General features: G+C 46.0%; 1 protein-coding gene across 4 annotated transcripts in view; it reads right to left on the bottom strand.

Moving 5' to 3' along the window:
- hd (humpty dumpty) overlaps nucleotides 1-23101 on the bottom strand; it is a 305418-nt gene that overhangs the window by 272705 nt on the left and 9612 nt on the right. For all 4 annotated transcript variants that reach the window (XM_069330781.1, XM_069330784.1, XM_069330783.1 and 1 more), the window contains exon 2: nucleotides 5647-5857. In XM_069330781.1, the coding sequence (XP_069186882.1) occupies nucleotides 5647-5849 (203 nt within the window). In that variant the 5' untranslated portion in view covers nucleotides 5850-5857. The remainder of the gene's footprint in view (nucleotides 1-5646; nucleotides 5858-23101) is intronic.

Here is a 23101-nt window from a genome sequence, read left to right as displayed (position 1 = left end):
TCATTCTATCACAGATTACAATTAATAATTCCTTCATAAGACAAGTTGGATCACACAAGTGGACCACACAACAAGTGAATCATATGAACCAAACACCCGCCAGAATGGTCCACAAGAAGTGACGCATATTAACCAAACACCAGCCAGAGTCGTCCACACAAGTGAACGACTGAGTTTCAATGATTTTCATTCACCGATTTGTGGCACACATATCTTTGTAAATTAATTTAAAGGCTGAAGCGTGAATAGCTAGCTAATATGTTGAAATCTTCTTATATACATTTTCTGTGATGAAACAAGACGAGTGAGGGTGGACAGATAAGGGAATACTCTACAGTAAACCTCACTTTACAGTGAGGTTTCACTCACTTTCGTCTGTGTTGTCATAGTTCAGTGACCCATGGCTTTGAACGTTTCACATTAATAAATCATTTCTAAAACTGGTGTTTTAATAACTCTTTATTATCCTAATTAAACTAAACTAAATAAAACCAAAAATATACTGTAATAAGATAGATATCTCCTATTTGAGAAATTATTCACTTTATTGGCAGCACAACTCCAGCACGAGTGGACAGGTCTAATCCCTGTCCATACAACACCATGCTTGTTGTGTTCGATTTTGTCGCCACGGTTCAGCGATCTACGGCTTCGAAATAATAGCCGTGGTGTAGTGGTAAGACACTCGCCTGGCGTTCCGTGAGCGCTGTGTCATGGGTTCGTATCCTGACCGGGGAGGATTTACTGAGTGCAATTCCTTAACTGTAGCCTCTGTTTAACGCAACACTAAAATGTGTACTTGGATGAAAAAACGATTCTTCGCGGCAGGGGATCATATTCCAGGGACCTGCCCGAAACGCTACGCGTACTAGTGGCTGTACAAGAATGTAACAACTCTTGTATATATCTCAAATAAAATTAATAAATCAGTTCCAAAGTAAGTATTTTTATGGCTCTTATTACCGTAATAATGTTGCTGAACTAAATATGTAACCCAAAAATATATAATATGATGTAAATTGAATATTTGAGAGAAATATATGTTACTGGAAATCGAACACAACACCAGGCAGTGTTTTGTTCGATTTCGTCGCCACAGTTCAGTGACCTACGACTTCAAAATAATAAAATTAATAAATCAGTTCCAAAATAAGTATTTTTTTATAGCTCTTATTATCGTAATAATGTTGCTAAACTAAATATATAACCCAAAAATATATAATTTGATGTAAATCGAATATTTAAGGGAAATTTATGTTACTGGATCAGGCTTAAACACCAGCCTACAGAAGGGTGTACAAACAGACTTAGTCTGCGTTCATACAGTATGCACCCAGTGCCCTTAGCTTTGTCTGTGATTGACGTACAGTATTTATCCGCCGGTGGAAGAATAATCGTGGAATTGACCATTTTTTTACTACAGCTCTTTGGTTATAAAACAAAATGTCTCAGGGGCTTACTAATAGTGCCTTATTAATGCCAAAAATGAAGCAATATTTTGCAAGATTTAGTAGCAGAAAATCAACCAGCACGAGAACAGCCGTACCCAGCACGAGCACAGCCGTACCAAGCACGAGCACAGCCGTACCCAGCACGAGAACAGCCGTACCCAGCACGAGAACAGCCGTACCCAGCACGAGAACAGCCGTACCCAGCACGAGAACAGCCGTACCCAGCAGGAGAACAGCCGTACCCAGCAGGAGAACAGCCGTACCCAGCACGAGAACAGCTGTACCCAGCAGGAGAACAGCCGTACCAAGCACGAGAACAGCCGTACCCAGCACGAGCACAGCCGTACCAAGCACAAGAACAGCCGAACCCAGCACGAGAACAGTCGTACCCAGCACGAGAACAGCCGTACCCAGCACAAGCACAGTTGTACCCAGCACTGGTACAACAGCAGCCAGCACCAGCTCAGAAGCAGCTGAACCCACAGCAGCAGCGAGCACCAGCAAAGCTGATGCAAACATCTAAAAACATCGTGTGCGGCGTGAACAGTTAGAACAAGTGTTAAATTTAAGTGTGTACACAGTGTTAAAATTAAAGTTGCAGTAATTTTGGTGTACAATAGTTTTCATAAACTGTATTGTAGTACTCAACATACAGCAGAACTACTTTTAATCAACACAGTGATAACGGCATAATGCACTGCAGTACGTATTTAATGTAGAACATTCACAACTTCACGAAACTTCAAGATGGACATAACTTCAACAATAAGGTAAATTTATGAATTACAGTATTTTTTAGTAGAGAAGTAATATATAGGTAGAGTATATATTATGATAATGCATTTTTATTGTGTACAAGAAAAAAAAAGACACTGACACAAACGCCTCCTGAAGGTCACCTCTTGCAACGAATCCAACGCTCCAACGAACTGGGGTTGGTCCCATATAGTACATTGAATCGAGGTTGTACTGTATTACCCTATATACACATATTATATATAAGTATCTACATGTTGTATACACCATAACTGTACACCTAAGCTTGTGGAGTGCCCAAAGAGCATAGGGGCCACCCTCTACACAGCTAGACAAATCATGTAGACGACGTCACCTTCATCACCCAAATGGCTCCTCCCAGCATAATCCTTTTGCTGTTATTACACTAATACACACATTATATATAAGTATCTACATTTGTGTTCACCATAGAGAACCACTGAGCTGGTATGGTGAATACAGACACTAACTGGTGGCCACACAGTCAGTAAACGATGCTATCTCACTCTGTCTCTCAGCATCACTCGTCCCACAGCGCTAATTATTACAACAATCTTGCTATTATCACAACCCTGGTTATTTATATCACAGTCAGGGGTCATCTGTAATATTGTCATCGCTAAATAATAGCAATTATATATTTATTTTGACATTTTTCGGCGATGCTGTGGTCACAAGCTGAACATCAATACTGTTCGCTCATGCTGCGTGCGCCAGCCTTGGTTGCTCCAACAGTACTGTGCTTCTCACACCCGAGAATATTGCCCACGATTTTTTTTTTAAAATGGCGTCTGTTTACAAGAGCCCTGAGGAAGCTAATGTGAACCCCGTGTAGCCGCGGACCATTTGAATCAGGCCTGGCACCCTATGGCGTATATGTATGCCATGCGCACCGTGGAACATGTTACTCATGGCGTATATATATGCCATGCGCAGTTTAAGGGTTAACACATGTTAATAATTTTGGATTAGGCACCATCTTGAATTGTATTGTTCATACCTGCTACCTAGACATGTATATGTTCTCCATGCTCTTGTTAAATTCAAGCACTGTCACCATGATTTTCACCTACTTTGTTCTAATTTTTTTGTGCACATGCCAAACCGGGTTAGTATTCCACACACCTGAGCTTCTTTTAATGTTTATTATGCAATTTCACATGTAACCCATTATTGAACGCCACCAAGGTCCTTTTCAATATCATTATAACTATCTAGCTAGCCAGAGTTTGTCGACAAGGGACGTCGACTTGGTAGCGTGTCCGAGCGGTGCTAGTACTCAAATTGTACGACTGTTGGGATATAGCCAATCACAGTCAAGTAAGCCTCTGATGTCATTCTCCACAGAGAGCTGGTACCAGCCGTTCTGGTGATGAGTCAGTATTCAGACAGACCAGAGTTAGGTAGGACCTCGGCAGGCCAGGTAAACAACTAGTTACCTTACTCAATAAACTGCTGAAGTGATCAACTGTGTATTCTCTACAATCCAGCAAGAACCATACTTCCAAAAGAAGGTAATTAATAAACCCCGAGAACTCGGCAGACAAGTCACCCGAAGCGACCAACCCAAAGAGCCAAGGACCGCATCGAACCCCCTCGGTTCAGGCAATGAACCACCTGGGAGTAGTCCGAATAGAGCCAGATCTTCGATCCGCGGGCGACCCGAACCCTCCGAAGCACAAACCACATCGCCGTGAACTCCCTTGAACGTCCTGTGGGCCCGATGGAAAGACAGACCCCCATCGCCCCTGGCCGGCCTGGTGAGCACTGGTCACAAAGCTCCAGCCGTGAGACGACGCGTCCGTGAACACATCGAGCAAGGGCTCGGGTAGGCGCCAAGGCACTGAACCCCGAAAAACCCCAAGAGGAAGTCGGCGACACAGCAACCAATGCATGACCCCCCGGGGGTCGAATCCAGTGATTGCGAGAGAGGCAAAAGGAACATCCCCGAAGGAACCAGAACAGCTGAGGAAGACAAACCAGACCTGGCAGGTAGACCATCATTGTAAAGTTCAGGCTTCTGCACAGACCCTCAAGCAACCGCCAGGTGACCTGGGAGCGCCCCAGAAACAAGCGCATGCGGGACCGCAACCAAAGGAGAGACTCTGGAGGAAGAGACAAGAAAGCGGTCCGAGAGTCCCACCCAAGACCCAGCCAGGTCCGAACCTGGAAGGGAACCAGATGGGACTTCCACCAGTTCACCAGGAACCCGAACCCGGCTATGTGGGAAAGCACTAAACCCATGGCTATCAGACAAGCATACTGAGTGGGAGCCCAAACCAGCCAGTTGTCGAGGTAAGCCAACACCTGAATACCTAACAGACCAAGACGGGCCACCACGACCTGGGTGAGGCATGTGAACACGCAAGGTGCCAGATTCAACCCGAATGGGAGACAACAAAAGCAGTAACTCTGATGCCCCAAAACAAAACCGAGCCAGTTCCTGAACCCCAGATGAATAGGGACGTGCCAATACGCGTCCTTGAGGTCCAGGGACTCCAACAAAAGCCGGACCTGGAACAAAGTGGTCATCCTAAAAGAGGGGCAAAAAACCAAGGGGTTCGGACAGGCCATGTCCAGAATGAACCGAAGATCCACACAGTCCATTTCTGAACTGGAAACAAGTGGGAAACCCACCTTAGGGACGGAATCATTTCAACCACGCTCAAGCGAACCCACTCCAAGAATACCCGACAGAGGTCATCAATCATTGCAAGGTAACTGCAAAGTACCCAACAACAACAACACAACACCAAAATACTGAGGGAACATTGTTGCTAACAATGTGGGCATAAACATGTGGTGGTAGGTAGAGGCCAGCTAGCAGTTAGCAGAGCACTCCTCAATGGTCTCTCTCTGACAACTGAGTAGTACTAGGAGACAGTTTTGAATGTTGATGAATGAACGTTCTGGAGTCGACTCCAGGCTGGATAGCCTTCTCTTGTGCCTCCCTTGCCCCAGTATGACCAGGTGGGGACATTGGGAAAGATGCCAACTTTGCTGAAGCAAAATGTCCATCTGCCAACTTTATTTAGCCACATCTAGTGGAAAGCAGGACTATGCTTAAGGAAACAACTGATTGATTCAGCTTAGAAAAAGGATTCTAACCAAGAAATTAAATTGTTCTAAATATAATATAGATACATTACAATAATACAAATATTAATATATGATTCTCTTCAAAACAGTTTATCCAGAATCAACCCTTTGTGCAACTTGTATATAATCAGCACCAACCATTCATATATAGGGCACAGACATCTCTAATAAAATTATAAGGCTGTTATCATTTGGCTGTTATGTAAATATATAGGCTGTTATGTAAATATATAGGCTGTTATGTAAATATATTACACAAAATTAAGTTTTTATGCATTAAATATAAATTAAATATAAATAACATAAAAATATAACTTACTTGAATGGATTTCTTCGCTTTAACCCATGACCATTAGATGCGTTAATATTGCCATTGACAGGAGCCAGGGTCTGCAGAGGGGCCGACGAACTTATCATGCGGGCCTGCAGTGCTTTACGCCTCACCTTCAATTTCCTAACACGCATCACATCGTCTGGCCGGATCCAGCCAGGGGATGCTACTGTGGCGGATTCTGTGTTCATGGTGAAGACTGAAAAGTAGAGAATAAGTGAAATGAAAGGACATTCACAGCAAAATGAGTGACTAATGTATATGCACGACATACAAAGATTAAAACGTACAAAAAGGCAATCAAAAATGTCCTTTACAAATAGATAACATTTATTTGCCGAAGACCATTGCATTGCCACATCATAAGAACAGTGGAATAAAACAAAACTAGCAATGAATATAATGAAGCTCTCTTTTTCTGGTGGGTTGTTGTTATTCCTTGATGCTTGCTGCCTAGCAAGCTCCACCAAATTCAATCCACACCAGGCTTGCGAATCATATACAGAGGAACCTCAGGTGATGAGCAGCCCCATCTATGAGCATTTTAGGTAACGAGCGAGCCACTCGCAGAAAATTTGTCTCAATTGACGAGCTTCCGCTTGGTTAACGAGAAAACTGTGTGGGGCTTCCTAGCACTCCCACTGGTTCTCACAAATTCTCGAACGCCTTCGACAACTTTGGTTTTGGACTTTTTTTGTGTGTGGTTTTGTGACTACGATTTGTAACCCACGATGTCGCCAAAAAAGTTGCTTGCTAAAGATAGTGTTGTCAAGAGGAAGAAAAGTGATAAGCAAGGGATAGTGAACCACAATCCGGTCCCAGTAGGGTGAAATTCACAAGAGCGCGCCCGCCTGACCCTGAGGTGGTTTCTCCTTCCACACCGTAACCCCTCTCCTCCTCCTCCCCACCTCCTCATTGTCTCCCTGAAGCCAGCAACGACTCTACATAAGGTAAAGTACAATTGAAAATAGTAAAACAAAACGTTTATAAAATTACGTGTATAGTGGTACCTTTATTTACGATCGTAATCCGTTCCCAGATGACATTCCCAGAGTGATGACATTTCTGGGGTACTCTCTCTCTCTCACATTTTGCAGGCATACCACTAGGACCTGGTTGTGGCTCACTGCGTGCTTGTCTTACTGAGAATCGTCTAAAGACACTTTTTATTCCCTACGTTTTAACACTTATGTAGTGAGACATCACATTCATTCACTAAGAATGATCTCTTGTTTTTACTGTCATCTTTCTCACCACTGTTTTCTTAGGTTGAACTTTACCACTGACTTTCTTGGGACCCAGGGTGTGATATATAATAAGAACTTTTATGTTAAAAAACAAAACCACCAGCGTTGAATGTAAAGAAACACCATTTTCTGGGTGAGTCCCAGTGGCTACCCATAGCTATCCAGGCTGACATGGATATTATCAACGTGCATGGAGTTCGGCCTACTGTGGACTAAGAGTCAGAACCTGGCTCCCTCAGATGAGGCACGAGGAGCAATGGCCTATGGAAACCCCCGTGTGGTTGGGAGCATTCTACGTCTGCCATTGACACAAGAGCACAAGAAATCTGCAATCAGGATGATAAACTAATGATCATAAATGCATCATAAATGTCCACCGCCATGCTACACATGGTCAAAGGAGGAGCTGGATAATAAATGAGAGGGTCTTATAACAATGAGAGATACTATAGTGAAAGCTGATAAAGATAGATCACACCTGTTGGTAGTCGGCGACTTCAACTTGAAATCCATAGACTGGGAAGCATATGAAGCTAGAACAGAGAACTTGTAGATTCATAAACCTCATCCTGGAAACATTCATGTTTGGACATGTTAAACAAGCTACGAGGATGAGGAAAGTGGATGTTCCCTCCATGCTGGATTTAATATTTACCAGGAAAGAGATAGAGATATTTGACATTCAGTATCTTCCTCCCTTGGGTAAAAGTGAAACCTGCTTGATGGGGTTCTGGGAGTTCTTCTACTCCCCAAGCCCGGTCCGAGGCCAGGCTCGACTTGTGAGAGTTTGGTCCACCAGGCTGTTGCTTGGAGCGGCCCGCAGGCCCACATACCCACCACAGCCCGGTTGGTCCGGCACTCCTTGGAGGAATAAATCTAGTTTCCTCTTGAAGATGTCCACGGTTGTTCCGGCAATATTTCTTATGCTCGCTGGGAGGGTGTTGAACAACCGTGGACCTCTGATGTTTATACAGTGTTCTCTGAATGTGCCTATGGCACCTCTGCTCTTCACTGGTTCTATTCTGCATTTTCTTCCATATCGTTCACTCCAGTACGTTGTTATTTTACTGTGTAGATTTAGTACTTGGCCCTCCAGTATCTTCCAGGTGTATATTATTTGATATCTCTCACGTTTTCTTTCTAGTGAGTACATTTGGAGGGCTTTGAGACAATCCCAATAATTTAGGTGCTTTATCGTGTCTATGCGTGCCATATATGTTCTCTGTATTCCCTCTATTTCAGCAATCTCTCCTGCTCTGAAGGGGGAAGCGAGTACTGAGCAGTACTCAAGACGGGACAACACAAGTGACTTGAAGAGTACAACCATTGTGATGGGATCCCTGGATTTGAAAGTTCTCGTAATCCATCCTATCATTTTTCTGGCTGTCGCAATATTTGCTTGGTTATGCTCTCTAACCAAGACATCATTATTCCCAAATCCTTTACATGCTGTTTTCCTACTATGGGTACATTTGATTGTGTTTTGTACCCTGTATTATGTTTAAGGTCCTCATTTTTACCGTACCTGAGTACCTGGAATTTATCACTGTTAAACATCATGTTATTTTCTGATGCCCAATCAAAAACTTTATTAATATCCACTTGAAGTTTTTCAATGTCTTCAGCAGAGGTAATTTTCATACTAATGTTTGTGTCATCTGCAAAGGATGATACGAAGCTGTGACTTGTATTTTTGTCTATATCTGATATGAGAATAAGGAAAAGCAGCGGTGCAAGGACTGTACCCTGAGGTACAGAGCTTTTAACTGCACTTGGACTAGATTTTATATGGTTGACCGTTACTCGCTGAGTCCTGTTTGACAGAAAACTGAGTATGAACATGTCTTTTTGGGAATAAAGTATACAATGCATTATAATTTGGAAGAAAATAAGGTTGAAGCAGTTGATTCAGGAGAGGACATTATGGGGAACTTAGAAATTTCTTTAACCACTGAGCTGCACAATGCGCCTGTAGGCGCTCAATAGGGGGTGCGCAACACGCCTCCGGCATCTTATAGGTATAGCGTATGATTCGAAACTCCCACGGCTACATGGGGTTCACATCAGCTTCCTCAGGGCTCTTGTAAACAGGCGCCATTTTTTTTTAAATCATGGGCAACATTCTCGGGTGTGAGAGCCTCAGTACTGAGTGAGCAACCAAGGTCGGCGCACGCAGTATGAGCTCACAGCACTGCTGTTCAGCTTGTGATTACAATATCGCCTAATAATGTCAAAATATATATGAAACATGTATTATTTAGCCATGATAGTATTATAGAAGAGCCCGAGTGTGATAATGACTGTGTACAATGATCAAATATCAGTGAATCAATGCTATTCATGATGTTCACAGTGCTAGCCACAGCACCACTGCATTATTTCGTCCATCTAGGAATCTTCGAACGACTTCGTATGTTCCTTTACAAAATAGACGTGTCTTCAATTATTCATTCACAGGATTTAGTGATCAGGATTGTGATAATAGCAGGATTGTGGTGATAATTAGCATTGTGCATAGTATTGTGGGAGGAGGAATTTTGGTGAGGGAGGGAGGGAATCAAGGTAGCGTCACTGCGTGGCAGCCACTCTTGTTTTGCTCATCATACTAGCTTAGTGGTTTGCTATGGTGAACACATATGTACATGGGTATATACAATGTGTGTATATAGTGTAATAACAGCAACAGGATTATGTTGGGAGGAGCCACTTTGGTGAGGGAGGTGGCGTCGTACTTGTAGCGTCGTCTGCTGGCTGCTGTGTGATTTCTCATGCAGTGTATGGTGGCCATTGTGCTGTTTGGACACAATACCGGCTTATTTGTATAGTTATGGTGAATAAAACATGTAGATACTTATACATAACGTGTGTAAATAGTGTAATAAAAACAATAACAGTATGGTGGGAGGAGGAATGTTGGCAAGTAAGGTGTTGGAGGAGTGAGGGAGAGCTGGCTGGGTGTGGCAGCTCACACTCGCGGAGTTCTGAGTGTGTTTATGGTGAATGTATATAGTGTGTGATAGTGCATAAATATGTTGTAAATATACATAAATGTACATTTATATTTAATATAAAATATACATAAATGTATTTTTACATTTATATATAAATGTATGAAACATTGGATATATGAGCAATATATGTGGACACATTTGTGACGCATATAACAAGTGTCTTGGGAAATTACGGATGTTCTACTGCCATAATATTGTGTACATGTTCATTATACATAGGATTGGCAAGAAAAAACAAAACAAATGTGTTTGGAAATGTACGCAAAAAATGAAAAAAAAAATATGTGCCAACTCGAGCATGTCGAAGCTGGCTCGCTGGCTCACGTGACATAGACTGCCTCTGGGAGTCTACGTCACGGGCGACCACCAAATCGTGACGTCACACGCCATTTTTCCGAACCCCACTGCGACCAAAGTACAATTTATTTATTTTTTTTTTACATGTCTGTGATCAGGGAAGAGTATTTAACATTTTCAAAAACAAAAAAAAATTCCACTGTACAGTATGTGATAAAGGCACAACAAAAATTATATCTAAGCAGAGATGCAGAACTAGGAAACAGGATTGGTTCGGCAGAAATTTTGAGAGGGCCAGAGACCAAATGTCTAAAAATGGAATCAATATAGGAAGAGGCCAAACCGCCAAACATACCAGCGATAAAAAAAATGCGAGAAACAACTACACGGCAATGAGGGGAGATGCAGAAAGAAATTTTGAGAAAGAGATAGCGGACAAATTTAAAACAGAACCAGGCCTATTCTATATATTCATCAACAACAAATTTCAGGTAAAGGATAATATTCAGAGCATGAAAATGGGGAAAAAGATTCACGGGAAAATGAAGAAGAAATGTGTGAAACAATAAACGAAAAGTTCCAAAGTGTGTTTGTACAAAATTAAATCTTCAGAGAACCAGACACAATAAGAATTCCAGAGAACATCATAGGCACATAGGCGTGTCTGGAGATGAAGGGGGGAAAAAAATGCCCAAGGAGCTAAGTAAGAACAAAGCAGTTGGCCCAGATGGAGTTTTGCCATGGGTTCTGAGAGAATGTGCACCTGAGCTCAGTATTCCACTTTAGCTGATTTTTCAGGCATCCTTGTTTACAGGAGTCGTAGCAGATGTGAGGAAAAAGGATAACATAGTACCATTCTACAAAAATGGCAGCATGGAAGACCCCCTCAATTATAGACCTGTATCATTGACAAGTATAATAGTCAAAATATTGGAAAAAAAAAATTGAAACTAAATGGGTAGAACACCTGGAGAAAAAGATACAATAACAGACAGACAGAATGGTTTTCGATCTGGAAGATCCTGTGTGACGAATTTACTCAGTTTCTATGAACGAGCCACAGAGATTTTACAGGAAAGAGATGGTTAGGTTGACTGCATCTATCTGGATCTAAAAAGACTTTTGCCAGAGTTCCACATAAGAGGTTGTTCTGGAAACTGGAACATATTGGAGGGGTGACAGGTAGGCTTCTAACATGGATGAAAATTTTCAAACTGACAGAAAAATGAGGGCAGTAATCAGAAGTACTGTAATATATCGAACTGGAGAAATGTCACGAGTTGTGTACCACAGAGTACATTACCTTTCTTGCCCCGGTAATGTTCATTGTCTATATAAACTAGCTATCAGATGTAATACATAATTATATGAACATGTTTGCTGATGATGCTAAGATAATAGCTAAGACAAAAAACCAGCGTTGAATGTAATGAAACGCCATTTTCTGGGTGAGACCCGGAGGCTCCCCGGAGCTTTACCGGCTGATATGCTAATGTCAGACTTTGGCATCAGTCATGTGTATGGAGTTCTAGGGCCTACCGGGGACCACGGCCAGAACCTGGCCCCCTCAGAGAGGCAAGGGGAGCAATGGCCTATAGAAACCCCCGTGTGGTTGGAAGCATTCTATGTCTTCCATCGACCGGGTCAAGCATCCAGAAAGGTAAGCATTCCAAAACAAACCCCTATTCTGGTGAAAATTGCTACCTAAAGCCGAACCAGTGGATAGAACTCTTCAACATAAAACAAGGAAACTAGTATGACGTCATACGTCACCGCGCCGCTGTCTGCGCAGCTCCCCCCTCCCCGGGAGGGGGAAGGGGGAGCCCCAGACCTCCCACACCAGCTATCCACCCATCAGTTCTGAGGCTGGATGTCAAAACATGTGAAAAACCGCCGACCGGAGGGAGGGAGGGTTGCCGGGGAGCCTCCGAGTCTCACCCAGAAAATGGCGTTTCGTTACATTCAACGCAGGTTTTCTGGGGGGAGCCCCGTCGGCTCCCCGGAGCTAACTACCCACAGAGGAAGGTCAAAGGGACAGAACCGGGAGGCGGACACCACGCACCCCCCCCCCCCAAGGAGGCGAGACAACCGGCAGCAAACGCCAACCCAAGGCGCCACAGCCCCGAAAAGTCCCGGGAACAACACAAGAACAACGAGCAGCAAGGCCCCCGCACGAACACCAAAAATCCATGCCCGAAAGACCACAAGGCCACGTCGCCCAGACGGCAGCAAGAGCAGCGAAGCCACGAACGCCACAGGCATGAGGGTAGAACACAGGCAGCTCAGCCGCAAGAACACGGCTGACCACCCGGGACACTATCACCCGCGAACCGGGAAGTACAGAACCGGATCAACGCAAAACGCACTCCGGACCCAAACGCCGTGGCACGCAAACAACAGCGGAGGGCCGCCACTGAACACAAAAAACGACACACCCCCGGCCCGACCAATGAAGCACCAACAAACCCTGGACCCCTCCAGAACGCAGCAGCCCCACCCTGCGCCAGAAAAGATGGAGACTGCTGCCACCGAACAACCAAAACGCTAAAACTGAAGGAGCAAGAAAACTCAGCGACTCGACCCCCAGAGGCAAAGGCCAAAAGGAAAGAGCCGACGAAAAAACACACCAGAACAGAAGGGGCACTACCAACCGAGGAGAAGACAGAGCACGCTGACCAGAGACCAGGATGGTGCAAGCAGCGCACGAACAGGCCGGAGGTGAAACGACGCACAAGACAGCTGACTAACGGTGCAGAAGCAACACCAAGACCGAAAGCAAGCTGAAGCGGCTCCGCCAGCGCCGCACGAAAAGAGGCGACAGTATGTGGCAAGACGACGGCCCCCAACCCCCACCAGAAAACCAAGCCGAGAGTAAACCAAGCTAACAAGAGTAACCACCTAAGAAGGGACAGGAAAAGGAAGGACCGCCAAAATACCCCATACTGCCGCCAAGAGAAGCACGCAGGTGGGACACCTACCACGAAGCCACCCGACCACCAACCGGAGGCGAGACCGCGAGGCAGAACATAAGCAGCCCCGACAAGGCCCCTCCGAGCCCAGGAAATGGCGGAGCCGCGGGAAGATCTCGGGCGCGACCACCGAAACCCAGGCGGCACAAGGAGATGGAACGTCTGCCGAACAGAAAAACTCCCCAAAGCATGCAAGCCCACCAGGAGTTCAGAAACGACGGGTCCGACGCGAGACATCGCAAGACCCCCCCAAAAAAAAAAACCGGCAGGGCAAGCTAGGAAACCAAAGAAGGCGGAAGGGTCGCCGCCAGAACAGTACCCGAACCAAGGGGTACGAACAACTGCAATAGACCGAGACAAAGAAGCACATCACAGGACACAGGCTGAAAAACGCCTAAGAACACACGCAGAACACCCCTGCTGCAGAGGAGGCAGGAAGAAAGAGCAGAAGCACAAAAACCCCAGGATAACAATCAGGGGTGGACAATCAGGCAGGGACAGAAAAACCCCCAGGCACAAAACGGCAGCAAAGTGCCACTCCACAACCGGACACAGAAACAAGGACACGCCACCGTGAAACACAGTACCAATGCACATGCAGCAGCAGCAACAGGCACCACTGCAACATGCAACATGTAAATAGCAACTCCCTTCTGCAAAGGCAGATAATGGAGCAGGCAGACCCCAGACAGGGCCAACGGAGACACGACAAAACCCCGCAGGCCCAGAAACCTGCACCAAGCGACCGACGGCGGAGAAACCCCGCTCGATACCTGCTGGATGAGGTACTGGGAGCTCTTTTACACCTCAAGCCCGGCCCAAGGCCAGGCTAGACCGGCCAGAGGGTGGCCCACCAGGCAGCTGCTAGGAGCAGTCCACCGGCCCACATACCCCCACAACCAGGACGGGCCGGAACTGCCATACGAAAACAGACTAGTGCGCCCTGGAAGTCCACGGACGAACCAGCAAGAAGGCTTATGCTCGCAAGTAGGTCGTGTAACAAGCACAGACCTCTGATGGTAATACAGTGTTCCCCAAATGTGCCAATAGCACCACTGCACTCCACTGGTACTATCCCGCAAGTTCTACCAGATAGGCGGGACCCAAGAGCCAGAGCTCAAATCCTGCAAGCACAGCCAGGAGCCTTACCAGGTGAGTACAGAACCAACCATACAACCCCCACACCTCACAACAGTAAAAAAGGAGGGTCCCCTGAATGACTCCAGCATGGGTTGGACATGCACATGAGGGGACAGGAAGGGTTGAAAAAGGGACAGTCACTGGTGTGCGAACGGTCTCAGTCGTACAAAAACATACCTAAATAAAGACAGGTATATAAACAACTCCGCATCCAGCACCCGGCCAAAAGACGCCAGACCGCAGAAACTCACCTGGCGAATGGTGGCACAAACTTGACACGACTCAACCGTGCCCAGAAGAACCTAGGAGCACCGCCAGGTGAAGACGCCAGAGCCGGACCCTGCCGGACCCGCAGGAGAGCAGGGAGAGGCGAAGGAGGCGGTCCACACCCATGACACAGGGAAAACCGCGGTGTCCTCCCCACAACTGGGAAGCAGGACACCCCCGGCGCGAAGGGGCACATACCGCAGCCAGGGAGAAGAACGTGAGGCGAAGCACTGTAGCAAAAAGGGCGCAAAACACCAGCACTGAAACACCGCCCAGACCAAAACAAACTCCACGGCGCATGCGCATAACACGCTGGCCGAACCGCACACCCTCTCTGCGGGAAGGCGGCAGCCAGGACTACTGCACGAGAAAAGTAGCCAAAAGAGGAAGCAGGAACAATAAAACAGGCCAAAGAAGCAAAGAGCCCAAAAAGGAACCCAACCGTGCGACAAGTAGCCCAACAGGGCGACAAGTAGCCCATAGACGTTCCAATAATGCGGGAAGTAGCGAAAAAAACTTCCCGTACCCTCGAGAACACAGAAGCCAACACTAGTCCCGAAGGCACACGAAGGCGCAGGCGCACCCGAGATCAGAAGTCACGCAGAACCCCATCAAACGGGAAAAATGACGAAAACACCGTCCCAAAAAGGGGTGGAAGGAAACATCCACCCACACGACGGAACCAACCGACTCAAAGGCCAAGGAACCGAGCCCGGGGAGGGGCCGACGCCCAACAGCACGTACGGCGAGTGGGGAGGAAAGACCCCACTCCGCGTAACCACAAGCCCCGCCTAGAGGGGGATAAAAAAAAACCCACGGGGTCCAACGGGGCCAAGGCCCCCCAAGTCAGCCCCTCCCCAGCCCCGGGAACCTACACGACAGGCCCCGGGAACCTACACGACAGGCCCCGGGGCCGAGCCGTTCCCCCAAAGCCTCGGCTGTACCAGAAAACCGGGGCAGCCGTGAGAACACTAAGGAAGGGAGCCCGCTGGCAGACTCATACAACACGGCTGGAGGAACAGGCTCAAATGCCCCCGTCACTACCCCGAAGGGGAATTCCCCGAGACTACCCGAGTCTCAACACCATCAAAAACCCCGGCCCGAACCTAAAGACGGTAGGGAACCGGATGCAGGCAGGAAGGGTGATCCAGGGGAAAGACAAGGGGGCGTGGATGGAACCGAAGCAACCAACATCCCCAAGTCCCAAAACGAACTACAACGGGGCAGCCCCGGGGCTCCCGGGGAGGAAACCACGAGAACGTTGCCACCACCAAGGCTCAAGTGCAACGCCCCTGCTGCCCGCACCCGCTTTGTCAGCACAACTGGATAACCGAGCCACAACGAGTAACCAAACTCGCAGGACTCTGGGTCGAAGGTGTCACCGACCCCACAGGCAGCAGACGGAGGCAAAACAGAGAGTCACCCAGAGACAAAGTGTGAGAGCAACCCTCAAACTCGCTGGAAGGGAGGGGGGACTCTGGGGTCACATCCATCGGACCCGCGCGCCCCCAGGGGTTTCCCAGGGTCCCGAGCGTTTACTATAAGAGGACTCGCGCTCAGGTAAACCCAGGCATGGTACTGTTAACCGGCACCCAAAGCTACCAAACAACTTTCTAAGAGCTGAACCCCCGGGACGTGTATACTCACGGGGACCTAGCAGGGGGTACCACCAGAAAATACTCGGAACACAAGGGACACAAGGGGCAAGAACAAAGGCAGACCCCCCCCCCCCACCAGGTAGATAAACAAAAAGAAAAAGAAACCCCGCAAGAGGACAGCATACCCAAGCGGAACAGAGCCGGCCGCTATGATTGGTAGAGACAAGCTGCACAGTACCCTGCGCCCTACCAGTGCAAAAACTGCCCCTTACTCTAAGGCGAACAAGGGAGACAGAACACCCGAGCACACAAAGAGCGGCCGAAAACCAAGCAGTAAACAGCCAAGCAGGGGCAGGACCCAAGGAACTTGTGGAAGGTGGCCCCAAGCCCCAAGGGCAGTACTTACAGGGCACCTAGGGAAGGGAACCCTAGGCGCATGCAGCCCGAGTACTGGAGAATCACTCCCGGCTCACGCACCACCTAGAAAACAGACACCACACTCTAGGTACAGTGCTGAAACAACCACTGGAGCCGGAGCACATAACCGTTGCCTATAGCATCAGCCGAAGAACTGATGGGTGGATAGCCGGCGTGGGAGGTCTGGGGCTCCCCCTTCCCCCTCCCGGGAAGGGGGGAGCTGCGCAGACAGCGGCGCGGTGACGTATGACGTCATACAGGCATACCTCAGAATAAGAGTTTAATCCGTTCCTGGAGACGCCTCGCCTTCCGAAAACTCGCATTCCGAAGTTAATTTCCCCATAAGAAATAAAGGGAAATGAATTAATCCGTTCCTGACTACCCCAAAAACCCCACATCAAACTAAATTTTTATACCTAATTTACCTAATTCATCTAAATAAACCTACAAAACTGTGTTCCAGTTATTACTTACCTTGCTGTCGAGTGCTGTAGGCGTATGGAAGATGGTGAGGAGGGGGGGAGGAGGAGAGGAGTTACTGTTTGGAAGGGGAGTCCCCTTCCATAATCACATCACATAACCCCATGCCTTGTAACACTATGGATACCACTTCTCTTTCTAAATTTTTCAAACCAGCCCCTGCTTGCCTTAAACTCTTTCTTATCTGCATCACTCGTTGCAGGGGTATTCTTTAGAAGGTCTTTGTGCAACACCCTGGCTTTCTCACAAATAATGGCCTCCGAAACACTATCACCCCTCAACTCCTTGTCGTGTATCCAAATTAATAACAACTTTTCCACTTCAAGTATTTGTGGTCTTTGTGCCGTTAATGTTCTTACTCCTTTTGCCACTTTAGCACCCATAATCTTATTTTTCTTCTTAAGTATAGTGCATATTGTTGATGTGGCTTTGTTGTACTGCCTACAAAGTTCAACAACACGTGTACCGTTCTCATGCTTCCGAATGATCTCTTATTTCTCCTCTATTGTCATCCTCACATGAGCTTTCTGGCCTTTATCCTTACCACTGGCTTTCTTGGGACCCATGGTGAGATATATAATAACAAATTGTATAGACAAATCACCAAAAATCCAACAAAACACTGAAAATCCGCGAGAAGAATTGATGTGGGGTTAGTCACTGAGCGCGAGACAATAATAAACTGAGGGGCGGAGGGGCGACGAACGCGCTAGGTCGGCTGTACGCGTATCAACAAACTCGCGTCCAAACTCGCCTCCCGAAGTAACCCTCGCCTTCTGAGACAAATTTTTGGAGTAAATACACCTCGCCTTCCGAAAACCTCGCATACAGGGACAATCGCATTCCGAGGTACCACTGTACTAGTTTTCTTGTTTTATGTTGAAGAGTTCTATCCACTAGTTCGGCTTTAGGTAGCAATCTTCACCAGAATAGGGGTTTGTTTTGGAATGCTTACCTTTCTGGATGCTTGACCCGGTCGATGACAGACATAGAATGCTTCCAACCACACGGGGGTTTCTATAGGCCATTGCTCCCCTTGCCTCTCTGAGGGGGCCAGGTTCTGGCCGTGGTCCCCGGTAGGCCCTAGAACTCCATACACATGACTGATGCCAAAGTCTGACATTAGCATATCAGCCGGTAAAGCTCCGGGGAGCCGACGGAGCTCCCCCCAGAAAACTTAGATGACTGTCATGCCCTTCAAAAAGACAAGGACAAAATAAATGTATGGAGCACCACTTGGCAAATGGAATTTAATGTGAATAAAACCAGTGTTGAATATAATAATATAATAACTCATCATTTTCTGGGCCAGCCCAGAGGCGCCTTTGAAGCTATCTGAACTGACATGTGCTATATTAGTTTGGGGTTATCAGTCACAGGAGTCCTTATGCCTAGCAGGGACCACGAGCCAGAACCTGGCCCCCCTCAGAGTGGCGCAGAGAGCAATGTCCTATGAGCACTTTATATGTAAAGTATGTCATACTTGCCATCGACCAGGGAAGGACCCCAGCAAGGTAGGCCCAAATAAAAAGACCACTGTCTGGTTAACCTGTACACCCTACATCCGAAAAGATCAAAATAACTCCCCTAGAAAGAAACCCAACAAGCAACACTTCATGCAACTAGCACTCCTGCGCGTTAGCGCTTAGGAATTCACAGAGCAAATGCACAAACTAGAGAACATACTTGATAACCTAGCAAACCCAGCTCCTGATATTATCTTCCTTGGAAATTTCAATTTACCAAGTCTAAGATGGAGAATGGCAAACACAAATATCATAGCAGGGAATGACCCAGGAAATAACCAACCACAGGTCAGAGAACTTTTGAGATTCTGTGACAAATTCTCGCTCAATCAACAGATTACAGAACCAACTAGGAACAAAAACACACTAGACTTGTTATTCACAAACAATGATGAACTAATCAGAGACATTACAATCTCAGATACTACATACTCAGACCATAAGCTCATTGAAGTGCGAACTAGCATAAACAACGGTAGTAGGTCTAAGAGACCCAACAAGCGAGAAGGAGTATTCAAACAATTCAATTTCAACAATAAGAGGATCGACTGGGAAAAAATAAATGTAGACCTTGCAACCATTCAATGGGAGACGGTCTTAAGCGACAAAACTCCCACACAGCTCAACTGACAGCTGAAGCTTACAAGGTCTGCTTGAAGTACGTGCCTGTGAGGAGGGGCAGAAAGAGGACCACTGTAGAAAGAGAAGGCAGACGACTGTACAGGAAAAGGAAAAAAATAGCGGAAATGCTTCGGCAGACACAACTATCACAAGCAAGGAAAATAAACGTAAGCAGAGAGATCGAAGAAATAGAACAAACGTTGAAGCGATCATATGAGTCTGAGGAAATGGAATTGGAACAGAAAGCTATACAAGAGATAAAGAAAAATCCAAAATATTTTTTCACATACACAAAATAAAAAACCTCGACCAGTATTGGACCGTTAATTACAAATGAAGGTACGTACACAGAGGACAACAAAGAGATTAGTGAAATTCTAAGAAGCCAGTATGAGGTTATGTTTAGCACACAAATAAACAACATGAAAGTTGATGACCCAGACAGCTTCTTTATGCATGACATTCAAGCTGCAGATAATATAACGGATATTACCACAAACTCGGAAGACTTTGAAAGAGAAACTGACAATATGCCTATGTACTCAGCTCCTGGGCCTGACTCATGGAATTCAATATTCATAAAGAAATGTAAAGTACCAGTAGTGCGATCACTCAGCGTAATATGGAGAAAGAGCCTGGATACACGGGAGATACCAGCAGCACTTAAATCTGCAGATATAGCTCCTTTGCACAAGGGGGGTAGTAAAGCCTTGGCAAAACATTATAGGCCAGTTGCACTAACATCACACATAATAAAAGTGTTTGAAAGAGTGATTAGGAATCAAATTTATAGTTTTATGGAAAATAATGAGCTACACAACCCAGGACAACATGGATTTAGAGCGGGAAGATCCTGTCTGTTACAGTTACTCAACCACTATGACAAAATCACAGAAGCTTTAGAAGAAAAGCAAAATGCAGATGTTGTATACACAGACTTTGCAAAGGCATTCGACAAATGTGACCATGGAGTGATAGCACACAAAATGAGGTCAATGGGAATAACTGGTAAAGTAGGATGCTGGATACTCAATTTCCTGTCGAACAGAACACAAAGAGTAACAGCCAATCAAATAAAATCGAGTCCAAGTGCAGTTAAAAGCTCTGTACCTCAAGGTACAGTCCTTGCACCGCTGCTTTTCCTTATTCTCATATCAGATATAGACAAAAATACAAGTCACAGCTTCGTGTCATCCTTTGCAGATGACACAAAAATTTCCATGAAAATTACCTCTGTAGAAGACATTGAAAAACTACAAGCAGATATCAACAAAGGTTTTGATTGGGCAGCAGAATATAACATGATGTTTAACAGTGATAAATTCCAGGTACAGTACTCAGGTACGGCAAAAATGAGGATCTGAAACATAATACAGTACAAGCTACAAAACACAATCGAATTTGCCCATTGTAGGAAAACAGCATGTCAAGGATTTGGGAATAATGATGTCCGACGACCTAATGTTTAGGGAGCATAACCAAGCAAATATTGCGTCAGCCAGAAAAATAATAAGATCGATAACGAGAACTTTCAAATCCAGGGATCCCATCAAAATGATTGTACTCTTCAAGTCACTTGTGTTGTCCCATCTTGAGTACTGCTCAGTACTCACTTACCCCTTCAGAGCAGGAGAGCTTGCTGAAACAGAGGAAATACAGAGAACATATACAGCATGCATAGACGTAATAAAGCACCTAAATTATTGGGATCGTCTCAAAGCTCTCCAAATGTACTCACTAGAAACTAGATGAGAGAGATACCAAATAATATACACATGGAAAATACTGGAGGGCCAGGTCCCAAATCTACACAGTAAAATAACAACGTACTGGAGTGAACGATATGGAAGAAAATGCAGAATAGACCCAGTGAAGAGCAGAGGTGCCATAGGCACCATCAGAGAACACTGTATAAACATCAGAGGTCTGTAATTGTTCAACGTCCTTCCAGCGACTATAAGAAATATAGCCGGAACAACCATGGACATCTTCAAGAGAAAACTAGACTGTTTCTAAAAATAGTGCCAGACCAACCAGGCTGTGGTGAGTATTTGGGCCTGCGGGCCGCTCCAAGCAACAGCCTGGTGGACCAAACTCCCACAAGTCAAGCCTGTCCTTGGGCTGGGCTTGGGGAGTAGAAGAACTCTCAGAACCCCATCAACCATGTATCGAGCAGGTAAATGTAGAAACACAGGCGCTCAAGAAGCTTAGGAATGTGTACACCAGTAGAATGACGGGTGAAAGGTAGGCCCAAAGAGCTGAAGCATAACTAAAAGTGTACAACGAGGCAAGGATACGCTTACCAAACTACTGACGACACCTTGGCAGTGGTGATGGAAGCACACATCAATCACGTACCTCCACACCCCTTTCATAGCAGACATAACCCACACCTGAAACATGTCACACAAAAGTGAGTGACAATCACCGGTACGAACAATACCACATTAACACTTTCGCCCGGGCATGACGCAGCACTGCATCATCCGTTTACTGTCGGTAATGCCGGGAATGACGCAGCATTGCGTCATCCACTTTAAATAATCTCCAAAAATCAGGTTTTTATCTGATTTATTTGGGACTAGTTTTAAAATGCGTGACGATTTCTTCCCATTTTCTTTGTTGAGCCTCGTGGCCCTCAGGCAGCTTGGCACACGCCGTGGGCCCATTGTTTTCGCTCCACTGTTGTGGCCAATGTCGCCTCCCCTCGCATCTCAAACGTGTGAACATTTCGGCTATTTTCCGTGGCTATATTTCTTACTGCGGCTTTAGAAACTATCTACGCTTACTCCACAATGGATAGTGATCATGAACAAGGCCTTTCCAGGAAGAAAATTGCGAAAGAAAGGCTTGAAAAGGGCGGGAATTGGGAGTGTAGCTGGAAGGCGTCTGAGCGCTCACTTGCGGCTAACGTGTGGCCCGTCTTCAACTCGTCGGCGGTTGGAGCGTGACCAGGTTTTTTATTTTATATGCTAATGTTCCTCTAGAGAATTCTATTGCGAACCCATTGAGACCAAAATGAAAGACCTAAGACGAAAATTGAGGTGACCAGAGTGAAAATAGTGAAAACATTTTATCGAGTTTGCGCGCTCCTGGGTAACTCGTTCGCACTTTCTCTGTTTGCTGCGGGTAATTAGCCGGGCTTTTGGAGTTTATATGCATTTAGTGCTGTAGAGAATTTTATTGCGAACACAATGATACCAAATTTAATCTCGTAGAACGAGAATTGAGGTGACAAAGTTGAAGAGAGTATACACTTTTCGGAATTAACGCGCGCTCTCGTGACACGCTGGGACCCATATCGCACAGTTGAGGGATGGCGCGCGGGCTGCGCGAAAGTGTTAACTAAATAAAAAACACCCAAAAAGAGCGGGAATGGAATGATAAACTTTCAACCGCCCGGCCGCCTTCAGAGAGTGGATGACAACAAACCAGAGGTGTGGGATGGTGCGCCACAACCAGAGCGCTGCTCTGGCGGCCAGTCACAGCAAATGCAAAACATCACACTCAGAAACCTGAGGTTCGCAATCTGTATAGCAAAATTCTTGCCAAAAGTATTAAAACAAAACCACTGATCTAAGAGGAGGGAAGAGCAGGGGTACCAAAAGCACCGGAAAATAATGTGCAATATATGTCCAGTATAAGGAACCAGACAAAAAAGTCGTTATATTGATATAATTGTTTTTTTTTCTGGCACAAAACATCCAAGCAAAAGATGGATGCACCTGATTAGAGGATGCGTAAATCACACCAGTAAATAGGGTAATATGTAAACAGAAAGGAAAGGTGGGGACGAAAACCCCCTTCACTACAGCAATAACTCCTGCCCAGAAGGCACAAGGGACCAAGCAGGGGCAAAAGGAGCCCAGG

The sequence above is a fragment of the Procambarus clarkii genome, chromosome 24, assembly GCF_040958095.1.
Source record: "Procambarus clarkii isolate CNS0578487 chromosome 24, FALCON_Pclarkii_2.0, whole genome shotgun sequence".
Taxonomy (NCBI): Eukaryota; Metazoa; Arthropoda; class Malacostraca; order Decapoda; family Cambaridae; genus Procambarus; species Procambarus clarkii.
The sequence above is the reverse complement of the archived record's forward strand: the minus strand, read 5'-3'. Positions and strand labels throughout refer to the sequence as shown.